The 12,817-nt window shown below is 39.3% G+C and overlaps 1 protein-coding gene across 3 annotated transcripts in view; it reads right to left on the bottom strand.

Annotated features, from left to right (window-relative positions):
- Positions 1 to 1,631: 1,631 nt before the first annotated feature.
- EDA (ectodysplasin A) overlaps positions 1,632 to 12,817 on the bottom strand; it is a 530,968-nt gene continuing 519,782 nt past the window's right edge. For all 3 annotated transcript variants that reach the window (XM_053699041.1, XM_053699042.1, XM_053699043.1), the window contains one exon: positions 1,632 to 3,115. In XM_053699041.1, coding sequence (XP_053555016.1) covers positions 2,864 to 3,115 — 252 coding nt within the window. In that variant the 3' untranslated portion in view covers positions 1,632 to 2,863. The remainder of the gene's footprint in view (positions 3,116 to 12,817) is intronic.

The raw sequence follows: 12,817 nt of genomic DNA, 5'->3' as shown, positions 1-12,817 counted from the left end.
TGGCCAAGGTAAGAAAGGCTGAAAGACGACCACCACTGAACAAGACACACAAGCTGAAACGTCAAGACTGGGCCAAGAAATATCTCAAGACTGATTTTTCTAAGGTTTTATGGACTGATGAAATGAGAGTGAGTCTTGATGGGCCAGATGGATGGGCCCGTGGCTGGATTGGTAAAGGGCAGAGAGCTCCAGTCCGACTCAGACGCCAGCAAGGTGGAGGTGGAGTACTGGTTTGGACTGGTATCAAAGATGAGCTTGTGGGGCCTTTTCGGGTTGAGGATAGAGTCAAGCTCAACTCCCAGTCCTACTGCCAGTTTCTGGAAGACACCTTCTTCAAGCAGTGGTACAGGAAGAAGTCTGCATCCTTCAAGAAAAACATGATTTTCATGCAGGACAATGCTCCATCACACGCGTCCAAGTACTCCACAGCGTGGCTGGCAAGAAAGGGTATAAAAGAAGAAAATCTAATGACATGGCCTCCTTGTTCACCTGATCTGAACCCCATTGAGAACCTGTGGTCCATCATCAAATGTGAGATTTACAAGGAGGGAAAACAGTACACCTCTCTGAACAGTGTCTGGGAGGCTGTGGTTGCTGCTGCACGCAATGTTGATGGTGAACAGATCAAAACACTGACAGAATCCATGGATGGCAGGCTTTTGAGTGTCCTTGCAAAGAAAGGTGGCTATATTGGTCACTGATTTGTTTTTGTTTTGTTTTTGAATGTCAGAAATGTATATTTGTGAATGTTGAGATGTTATATTGGTTTCACTGGTAAAAATAAATAATTGAAATGGGTATATATTTGTTTTTTGTTAAGTTGCCTAATAATTATGCACAGTAATAGTCACCTGCACACACAGATATCCCCCTAAAATAGCTATAACTAAAAACAAACTAAAAACTACTTCCAAAACTATTCAGCTTTGATATTAATTAGTTTTTTGGGTTCATTGAGAACATGGTTGTTGTTCAATAATAAAATTAATCCTCAAAAATACAACTTGCCTAATAATTCTGCACTCCCTGTACTGCTTTTGATCACCAATTAAACTGTCATGATTCAGACAGGGCATGCAATTTTTATACAACTTTCCAATTTACTTTTATCATCATTGGTATTCTTTGTTGAAGGCTAAACCTAGATAGGCTCATTTGCAAACCATTCAAGGCTGCCTCTTATCTCGGTGCAACTGAAATAAGGGTGCAGTCTGCAGAGGCTTAGATACAAGGTAATCACAGAGGTAAAAAATGTATTAATATAACAGTGTTGGTTATGCAAAACTGGAGAATGGGTAATAAAGGGATTATCTATATTGTTAAACAAAAAAACATATTCAAATAGACTGTCCAAACAAGAAAATATTAAAACATATTGTATGATGTTTCCACAGAATTGACCAGATATTATTGCAGGTTTTGAAATAAAACTTGTGATTAATGTCTAACTTTCATTAAAATAATAGATGTTATTATTTGAAAGCATTTGGAGCATATGACTGTGCCATTGAGTTCAAAATAACTAAGCTAAGCAAAGAGAAACACTGAATAATTATTTATTCTATTGACAGGCAGAAGGATAGGTAATGGAAGGCTAAAAAAAACCCAAAAAAATAAATAAAAACAAAAAGTTTATCTGTTTTTATATCACTTTTAATGCCAGAAGTGTTGGGCAACTTATTCTGAGTTACCATACAGCTGGATAATAATGATAATATGAATTTTAAAAAATGACGTCAGTGCAATATGATAGGAAACTTTACTTATAACTTGCTGGTTCCAATTTCATACATATTTGGGATTTAACACTTACATGCCCCGCACCTGTCAAAGCTTGAACTTGTAGTATATTTCATCTTAAAAATATACTGGCAAAATGGGTGTGGTCTATAAAACAAAATGGTGGTAAAAGTTCATGCTCATACATATGTGATACTGCTGAATGTTCATGAAAAAAATGCATGTGACATATGTATCATTCCATGTAAAATACATTAATAAATACTTGCAGATTTGTTCTGGGCGGCGGTATTATATCACAGCCTGGCTGTCATTGAAAATGAATTATACTGTTATATAGCTATAGAAAATAAACAATAAATCTCTAATGTTAGTTACTACATCTTAAGGCAACCAGAGAAAATGTGTTGTTCTCCATAAAACATCCAGCTAGCAGAACTTCTTAATTTAATAAATAATAAAAAGCAACAAAGAGTTTTATTTTACATATTTAAATGTACACTGAATGTTTTTCGAAGTGGCATATTCCTAATACAACAGCTTAGAATTGGTTGTGTTTAAAGCACAATTGGTATTATTCTGGCTTTTTTAATACTGTAGTGAATTATCCTTTATAATCAAGGGTGAATGAATTTGTCTGTAGTGTATGTATTAAACATTTAACAACAGGGGGAAAAGACCACAAAATGGTACTTTTGTTTAATTTGTATTTAAATGTATGTCCCGAATAATCAACAGATTTTATTTTTTTTCTTTTCTTTAGGCGGAACCCAAGTAGTGCAACAAAAATCCTAACATGCCTGCAAAAAACACTGGCGGAATTGTACTGTTCCCACAGCTACAAAACTGTCCAACTTCTTCAACTGAGGATTTGGAAATCACAGTGCATCTTATCCACAAAACAAAAACAAAAAATACAATAAAACCAAACATTCTTCATGTCCTCTTCTTTTCTTTTCAAACTCTTAGTATTATTTATACAAAGAGTAGGAGTTTGAATTTCCATTTTTGGCCCAGTAACGCATTCATATGACTAAAAGAAGAGGGCCATATTTATTGTAGTTGTAAAACCATAGTGTGGGCAGCAACAATAAGTGGTCCATATATTATTTTCCCACAAGAATTATGATCCAGGTGCCTCTCCCAACCGTATGGCCCCAAAGAATGTTGTGTGTTTGCTCATGTTGATTGAGATATCTGCATGGACCATCTTTACTGCAATCTTCTGCTTGGCTTTTAAGAGGCAAACACCAGCAGTGTAGCAGGTGTTGAAGTTGGTCTTACCAGGTTCTATGCTGCGTGTACACTGCAGGAAAGGCTTCTCATCCACTACAACCTCATAACTGGCGAAGTCTGTGAAGTTGATATAGTAAACCTGTAAAAGAGGAAAATACAACAGTAAGTTTAAAAAAAAAAAAAATTTATAAACTTGGACATACTGTTTAACTCTTAAGTTAAAAATGAGTTTAAAATTCCTCCATCTTGCTCCTTATTAATGTGTAGACTTTAAAGGACAGTAAAGTCAAATGGGTAAATTTACCATACCTGCAGGGGAACAGGTTCGCAAGTAGTGAACCTGTCCACCTGCAATTGCCACTTGTTTCATTGCACAACATTTATCATTGCACAAGAGGTTTCTGTGCAATGCAGCCCCCTGTGCCAGAGCAGGGTATGTCAATCACCCTGAACAAATGGGTGTTGGGGTGATTGATCTCACCACTTCTGAGGTGGCTGAGAGGAAAAAAGAAGCAGTTTTTGGTACGAAAATATGTAGCAGCAAGCTCATTTATGCAAACCTGCTCCACATAGCTGGAAAAGCAGCTTCATAAATTTACCAAAAATTAAGGCTAAATGGATTGGATAGAGTATGGAATTTTAAAACACTTTCTAATTTACTTTTATTATCAATTGTGCTTAGTTGCTTTGTTATCATTTGTTAAAGAGTAATCCTAGGTGAGCTCAGGAGTGTGCATGTGTCTTTACCCTTCTGTCAGCAGTGTTTATAGAATTATACATAGCTACAAGCACTACTGCCATAGGCTGCTATTAACACGTGCACACTCCTAATCTCCTATCAGCCTACCTAGGTTAACTGTTCAACACGGGATACCAAGAGAACAAAGCAGGTTTGATAATAGAAACAAATTGTAAAATGGTTTAAAATTGCATGCTCTGTCTGAATCATGAACATTTAATTTTGACTTTACTGTTCCTTTAAGTCCACATTAAATATTACTTTAGGTAAAACACATGTATGTTCTGTTTTCTTAAAGCAAGTTGGTTGTAATAGGTGATATCTGCTATAAAATCAGTTGAAATGTCTTCATAGCAGAGGTACAAAGCTTTCTGAACACAAACTATGACTTAATGAGTCTTCAAATCTGTCTATAAAGTTAAAAGGGCACTAAACCCAAACGTTTTCTTTCTTGATTCAGATAGAGCATGCAATTTTAAGAAACTTTCTCATTTACCCATATTATCAAATTTTCTTGATTCTCTTGTTTTTTTTATTTTAAAAAGCAGAAATGTAATCTTAGTAGGTGGCCCATTTTTGCTTCAGTACCCTGGGTAGCGCTTGCTGATTGGTGGGTACATTGAACCACCAATCAGCAAGGGTTACCCAGTGTGCTGAACCAAAAATGGGATGGCATCTATGCTTACATTCCTGCTTTTCAAATAAAGCTAGCAAGAGAATGAAGAAAAATTGATAATTGAAGTAAATTGGAAAGCTGCCTAAAATTGCATGCTCTTTCTGAATCAATAAAGAAAAAAATTAGGTAAGTCCTGCAAAAATATGCAGTTAACGACCAAGGACGTACCCCATACGTCGTTGGTCTTTGAAAGCAGTGGAAGCGATCCTGATCGCTTCCAGCTGCTTTCATGTTATTGCAGTGAGGGGGGTCCTACACAGCAGAAGAATTATTTGAAAAAAAAAAAAAAAAAAAAACCCCAAATTTTTTATTTTAGTACTGGCAGACTTTCTGCCAGTACTTAAGATGGCGGGGACAATTGTGGGGTGGGGGAGGGAAGGGAGCTGTTTGGAAGGGATCAGGGGGTGGGATGTGTCAGGTGGGAGGCTGATCTCTACACTAAAGCTAAAATTAACCCTGCAAGCTCCCTACAATCTACCTAATTAACTCCTTCACTGCTAGACATAATATACGTGTGATGCGCAGCGGCATTTAGCGACTTTCTAACTACCAAAAAGCAACGCCAAAGCTATATATGTCTGCTATTTCTAAACAAAGGGGATCCCAGAGAAGCATTTACAACAATTTGTGCCATAATTGCACAAGCTGTTTGTAAATAATTTCATTGAGAAACCTAAAATTGTGAAATATTTAAAGTTTTTTTAAATTTGATCGCATTTGGCGGTGAAATAGTGGCATGAAATATACCAAAATGGGCCTAGATCAATACTTGGGGTTGTTTACTACACTGCACTAAAGCTAAAATTAACCCTACAAGCTCCCTACATGCTCCCTAATTAACCCCTTCACTGCTGCGCATAATACACGTGTGGTGCACATTTAGCAGCCTTCTAATTACCAAAAAGCAACGTAAAAGCCATATATGTCTGCTATTTCTGAACAAAGGGGATCCCAGAGAAGCATTTAAAACCATTTGTGCAATAATTGCACAAGCTGTTTGTAAATAATTTCAGTGAGAAACCTAAAGTTTGTGAAAAAATTTGTGAAAAAGTGAACAATTTTTTTTTATTTGATCGCATTTGGCGGTGAAATGGTGGCATGAAATATACCAAAATGGGCCTAGATCAATACTTTGGGATGTCTTCTAAAAACATATATATACATGTTAAAGGATATTCAGGGATTCCTGACAGATATCAGTGTCCCAATGTAACTAGCGCTAATTTTGAAAAAAAGTGGTTTGGAAATAGCAAAGTGCTACTTTTATTTAGTGCCCTATAACTTGCAAAAAAAGCAAAGAACATGTAAACATTGGGTATTTCTAAACTCAGGACAAAATTTAGAAACTATTTAGCATGGGTGTTTTTTGTTGGTTGTAGATGTGCAACAGATTTTGGGGGTCAAAGTTTGAAAAAATTGGTTTTTTTTTCCATTTTTTCCTCATATTTTATAATTTTTTTAATAGTAAATTATAAGATATGATGAAAATAATAGTATCTTTAGAAAGTCTATTTAATGGCGAAAAAAACGGTATATAATATGTGTGGGTACAGTAAATGAGTAAGAGGAAAATTACAGCTAAACACAAACACCACAGAAATGTAAAAATAGCCTTGGTCCCAAACGGTCAACAAATGCAAAAGTGCTCTGGTCACTAAGGGGTTAAATCCAATGTTTTATGCTGTACTCAGATTACCAGCACTAAAGGGTAGTTATTACTTTAACTATAATGCTTTCAAAATTGTTTAGCAAAAGTTATAAAACAGCTTATAAAAAAAAGATTTTCAGAGATCTAGAAGAACGGTAATGTTAAAGCTATTAATGCCATATTTTATGTGTTTGCTCTTTATCTCCAGAAGATGGAGCTAGATCCCAAAAACCTTGTAAAGGGACATGAAACCCGAAAATGTTCTTTAATGATTCAGATAGAAAATACAAATTTAAACAGTATTTTAAGTAATTAAGTAATTTACTTTTATCTAATTTGTGTCATTCTTTACGTATCCTTTGTTGAAGAAATAGCAATGCAACTGGGTGAGCCAATCACACAAGGCATCTATGTGCAGCCACCAATCAGCAGCCACTGAGCCTATTTAGATATGCTAAAAAAAGAAAGTTGTTTAAAATTGTATGCTCTTTCTAAATCATGAAAGAAAAAAAAATTGGGTTTATGCCTTTTAATCAAATTATTAAAAAAAAAATAGGATTAATTCATACCTTTAACAATAAAAAGGCAGGATATAATGGTTTAATTTGTATAAAAACAACAAACCACTACACCACTTCACTGTAACTTACAATAAGAATTACACATATAAAATATCAGTATTACTGCCAAAAACTTTTGTATATTATAAAAAATATTGTAGAACCTGTATAATTTTTTGTTGTTATTGAAAAATATTTTAAATATTTTTTTCCCACCATATACTTAATGGTGGTTGTTATGCACCCTTTCTGCTCTTAAGTACGAAAGAATAAAATATTTTGGGCTAGATTACAAGTGGAGCGCTATTTATCACTCCTGTGCTAACTTCGCTAGAAGTAAACTTTTTGTGCGCGTTGGGTAGCGCTCGTATTACAAATTGAAAGTAAAAGGTTTTCCCTTGTGCATTAACCCAAAACATGCAAAAAGACGAACATCGAATATTGCAACCGTGTTAACGTATTCCCCCATAGACTTCAATGGAGCAAGTGTGAAAAAAACCTACTCCGTAAAACCCGATTGCATTTTCTTAAGTGCGCTAACCCAACATGAAAATATAAATATTTAAAAATAATGATATTGTGAGGAGATAAGATTATACCAAAGCAGATGTTCCAAAAATCTATTTATATTTCTAGGCTATTGATTTAACTCCTATAGGCAAAAGCTTTTGTAGGGTTGTAATTTAGATCTCAAGTGTTGAAGACCCTAAATTAAATTATAATATATAAACAAAATAAAGAGAAATATTCAAGAGCAAGGGAAATTACATTGCTCACAAAGTAAGGTAAATCAGCATTCTTTAAAATGTACTCAAAAATATAGCTTTAATAGCAAAAAAAAACCAACATAGACAGTTAATATATTCACCATCACAGCAAAACCATACAATAAAAGTTGTGTGACTCTCAATCAAAAAATAATTTGTCTGCGTGGTGGACACGGCCAAATGCACACAAGTATTGGTGTCCCACATAACATTGCTATATCTTACACCCTCTAAAACAGTAGAAGACAGCGCAAAACAGACCGGATTCAAGGTAGTTTTTTATTCAAGCAGGCAACACGCCATAAAAACAAATTCTACTTACAAGATGTAAGTTAACAGCAAGCATTTCACAAATTATGTTGTGAACAATAAGAGTCCTTCTCCGGAGTTCCAAAGTTTCACTGCCGAATAGGTAGATTCTCCTCCGGTGTGTCAAATGGGACCAGGTAAGCTCAACGTGTTTCCCCCGGTGTACACCCGGGCTTTTTCAAGAGCAGATCCTGGGACTCGGTAAAGGCGCAGGGACTATGGACTCTGAAGGAGTCTGCCCTCCCCATAAACATCTTGGAGTTGAAAGCGATTTACAATGCACTGATGGCTTGGCTTCAGTTGTCCTTAGCCCGGTTTATCAGGTTTCAGTCAGACAACATAACCTTAGTGGCTTACATCAACCACCAGGGAGGAACTCGGAGTTCCTTAGCCATGAAGGAGGTGGCTCGGACTATTCAGTGGGCAGAAGCTCACAATTGATGTCTATCTGCCATCCAAATTCCAGGAGTGGACAACTGGTAAGATTTTCTGAGCAGACAGACTTTTCATCCCGGGGAGTGGGAACTCCATCCGGAGGTGTTCTCCAGTTTAACTCTCTGATTGGGGGTGCCGGAACTGGATCTGATGGTGTCTTGGCAGAATGCCAAATTTCCAAGGTACGGCTCAAGGTCAAGGGACCCACAGGCTGTTCTGATAGATGCTTTGGCGGTCCCTTGGGACTTCAGGCTGGCATACCTGTTTCCTCCATTTGCTCCCCTTCCACAAGTCATTGCTCGTATAAAACAGGAAGGAGCGTCAGTGATTCTAATAGCCCCTGCGTGGCCTAGCAGGATCTGGTATGCAGACCTAGTGGAGATGTCGTCTCTCTCACTTCGGAGACTGCCTCTGAGGAAGGACCTTCTACTTCAGGGTCCCTTCCTTTGTCCAAATCTTGTTTCTCTGAAGCTGACTGCTTGGAGATTGAATGCTTAGTTCTTTCTAAGCGTGGTTTTTCTGAGTCGGTCATTGAGACCATGATTCAGGCTCACAAGCCGGTTACTAGAAGGATTTACCATAAGATATGGCGTAAATATCTTTATTGGTGTGAATCCAAGGGCTACTGTTGGAGTAGGGTCAGGATTCCTAGGATTTTGTCTTTTCGTTAGGAAGGTCTGGAGAAGGATTTGTCGGTCAGTACTCTAAAGGGTCAGATTTCTGCTTTATCTATTTTGCTACATAAGTATCTGGCAGATGTGCCAGATGTGCAATCTTTTTGTCAGGCCTTGGTCAGAATCAGGCCTGTGTTTAAGTCTGTTGCTCCTCCGTGGAGCCTTAACCTTGTTCTTTATGTTTTGCAGCAGGCTCCGTTTGAGCCAATGCATTCCATAGATATTAAGTTGTTATCTTGGAAGGTTTTGTTTCTTATTGCTATCTCTTCTGCTCGGAGAGTCTCGAATTTCTCGGCTTTGCAGTGTGATTCGCCTTACCTTATTTTTAATGCCGATAAGGCGATTCTTCGTACTAAGTTTGGTTTCCTTCCTAAAGTGGTTTCAGATAGAAATATTAATCAGGAAATTGTTGTTCCTTCTCTATGTCCTAATCCTTCCTCTCATAAGGAAAGATTGTGTCACAAATTGGATGTTGTGCATGCTCTGAAATTATTCCTACAGGCGTCTAAGGATTTTCTCCAGTCTTCTGCCCTTTTTGTTTGTTTCTCTGTGAAACGTAAAGGTCAGAAAGCTACTGCTACTTCTCTTTCTCTCTGGTTGAGAAGTATAATTTGTTTGATATGAGATTACTGGACAGCAGCCTCCTGAGAGAATTCCAGCTCATTCCACTAGGGCTGTGTCTTCTTCTTGTGCTTTCAAAAATGAAGCTTCTGTGGAACAGATTTGCAAGGCTGCAACTTGGTCTTCTCTGCATACTTTTTTCCAAATTTGATACTTTTGCCTCGGCTGAGGCTTTTTTGGGAGAAAGGTTCTTCAAGCGCTGGTGTCTTCTGTTTAGGTCTACCTGTCTTGTCCCTCCCTAGTCCTCTGTGTCCTCTAGCTTGGGAATTAGTTCCCAACAGTAATTGAGGACACAGTGGATTCACCATATCTTAGGAAAGAAAACATAATGTATGCTTACCTGATACATTTATTTCAGGATATGGTGAGTCCACGGCCCCGTCCTTTGTTTTAAGACAATTTTTTTACTAAATCTCAGGCACTTCTACACCTTGTGTTACTCCTTTTCTCTCCATTTACCTTTAGTCGAATGACTGGGGTTTGTGGGAAGGGAAGTGATACTTAACAGCTTAACTGTGGTGCTCTTTGCCTCCTCCTGCTGGCCAGGAGTGATATTCCCAACAGGCTTGGATACGCGGTGTCCCAGATCCATGGGCTGTGGACATAGTATCCCAGGGTTACAGGATAAGATTCAAGTCTTGCCCACCAAGGGGCAGATTTTTCCTGTCAAGATTATCCTCAAACCAGATAAAGAAGGAGGCTTTCATGAAAATTGCGCAAAGGACCTATCCTCTCTGGGTGTCATTGTACCAGTCCCTCTAAGGGAACAAGGTCTAGGATTCTATTCAAATCTATTTGTGGTTCCCAAAAAGGAAGGAACTTTTCATTGCATCCTAGATCTCAACAAAGGGTTCCGTCCTTCAAGATGGAAACTATTCGCTCCATTCTTCCATTGGTGCAGGAGGGTCAGTTCATGACGACCATGGACCTGAAGGACGCGTATCTACATGTTCCCATTCACAAGGATCATCAGTTTCTCAGATTTGCCTTTCAGGACAAGCATTTCCAGTTTGTTGCCCTTCCGTTTGGTCTGACCATGGCTCCCAGAATATTCACAAAAGTTCTGGGAGCACTATTGGCAGTAATCAGATCCCAGGGAATTGCTGTGGTGCCTTATCTTGACGACATTCTGGTTCAGGCGTCATCTTTTCAACTAGCACAATCTTATACAGAGATGTTGTTGTCTTTTCTACGTTACCACGGATGGAAGGTGAATCTGGAAAAGAGTTCTCTAGTTCCATCTACAACAGTGTGTTTCCTAGGAACAATAATAGATTCCCTGTCCATGAATATTTTCTTGACGTAGGTCAAAAAATCAAAGCTTCTTGCTTCCTTCCTTTCTCTCCATGCTGCTTTTTGTCCATCAGTGGCTCAGTGCATGGAGGTGATTGGTCTGATGGTGGCTTCCATGGACATCATTACTTTTGCTCAGTTCCATCTGCGTCCGCTGCAACTTTGCATGCTTTGTCAATGGAACGGCGACCATTCCAGTTTATCGCAGAGGATAAATCTGGACCCCTGACAAGAGAATCTCTTTTGTGGTGGATGTCTCTAGATCATCTGTCTCGGGCACTTGCTTCCTGAGACCTTCCTGGGTTATTGTGACAACCGACGTCAGCCTGTCAGGCTGGGGAGCTGTTTGGGGTTCTCTGATGACTCAGGGCCTGTGGTCTCAGGAAGAGTCTTCTCTTCCCATAAACATCTTGGAGTTGAGAGCAATCTTCAATGCCTTGACAGCTTGGCCTCAATTGTCGTTATTCCGGTTTATCAGATTCCAGTCGGACAACATCACCTCAGTGGCTTACATCAACCATCAGGGAGGAACTCTGACTTCCTTGGCCATGAAGGAGGTGACTTGCATTCTGCAGTGGGTGGAAGCTCACAATTGTCTTCTATCTTCCATCCACATTCCAGGAGGCGGATTTTCTGAGCAGACAGACCTTTCATCCCGGGGAGTTGGCTCTTCATCCGGAAGTGTTCTCTCAGATAACCTTCAGGTGGGGGGTTCCAGAGTTGGATCTGATGGCATCCCACCAAAATGTCAAGGTTCCAAAGTACGGTTCAAGGTCAAGAGATCCTCAGGCCGTTCTGATAGATGCTCTAGCAGTTCCATGGATGTTTTCTCTGGCTTACCTGTTTCCTACATTTGCTCTCCTTTCATGAGTCATTGCTCGTATCAAACAGGAGAGAGCATCAGTAATCCTAATAGCTCCTGCATGGCCTCCCAGGATTTGGTTCTCGTATCTGATACGGATGTCATCTCTACCTCCCTGGAGGTTACCTATGAGGAAGGACCTTCTAATTCAGGGTCCTTTCCTCCATCCAAACCTAGATTCTCTGAAGCTGACTGCTTGGAGATTGAACGCCTAGTTCTGTCTAGACGTGGTTTTTCTGAAGCAGTCATTGAAACTATGCTCCAGGCTCGCAAACCTGTTACTCGCAAGATTTACCATAAGATATGGTGTAAATATCTTTATTGGTGCAAATCTAAAGGGCTCTCCTGGAGCCGGGTGAGGATTCCCCGGATTTTTTTCAGGATGGCCTGGAGAAGGGTTTATCGGTCAGTACTCTAAAGGGTCAGATTTCTGCCCTATCTATCCACAAATGTCTGGCAGACTTACCAGATGGTCAAGCCTTTGTTCAGGCCCTGGTTAGAAACAGGCATGTGTTTAAACCTGTTGCTTCCCCGTGGAGCCTTAATCTAGTTCTTAAAGTTTTGCAACAGGCTCCATTTGAGCCGATGCATGTTGTTGATATTAAGTTGTTATCTTGGAAAGTTTTGTTTCTTCTTGCTATTTCTTCTGCTTGCAGAGTGTCTGAACTTTCAGCTCTGCAGTGTGATTCCCCGTACCTTATTTTTCATGCTGATAAGGCGGTCCTTCGTACCAAATTGGGTTTTCTCCCTAAGGTGGTGTTGGATCGAAACATTAATCAGGAAATTGTTGTTCCTTCTTTTAGTCCTAATCCTTCTTCTCATAAGGAACATCTTCTGCATAACTTGGATGTTCTGCAAGCTCTACATTTTTGCTTACAAGCTACAAAAGAATTTCGGCAATCTTCTGCCCTGTTTGTTGTTTTTTCTGGAAAACGTAAGGGCCAGAAGGCCACTTCTAATACTCTGGGCTAGATTTATTAAGCCCCTACGGCAGCAAGTTCTCTCAAGAACTTGCTCGCCGGGATTTATCAAGCAGCGGTCACCAGACCGCTGCTTCCCTAACATCTACGCCACCTCTATTGTGGCGAAATTCAATCTCCTCGGTGGACTCCGACCGAGGAGATTGACAGCTCCTGCCCGCATGTGATTGGCTGTGCGCGGGCAGGGGGCGGGATTGCACGCAAGCGCAAAATTACGCTTGTGTGCAATGTTAATTACCTGCGGGTTATTTTGCCCATAGGCGAGCTGAGGTGTACA

The sequence above is a fragment of the Bombina bombina genome, chromosome 1 (genome assembly GCF_027579735.1).
Source record: "Bombina bombina isolate aBomBom1 chromosome 1, aBomBom1.pri, whole genome shotgun sequence".
Taxonomy (NCBI): domain Eukaryota; kingdom Metazoa; phylum Chordata; class Amphibia; order Anura; family Bombinatoridae; genus Bombina; species Bombina bombina.
This window is presented reverse-complemented; position numbering and strand designations above follow the sequence as displayed.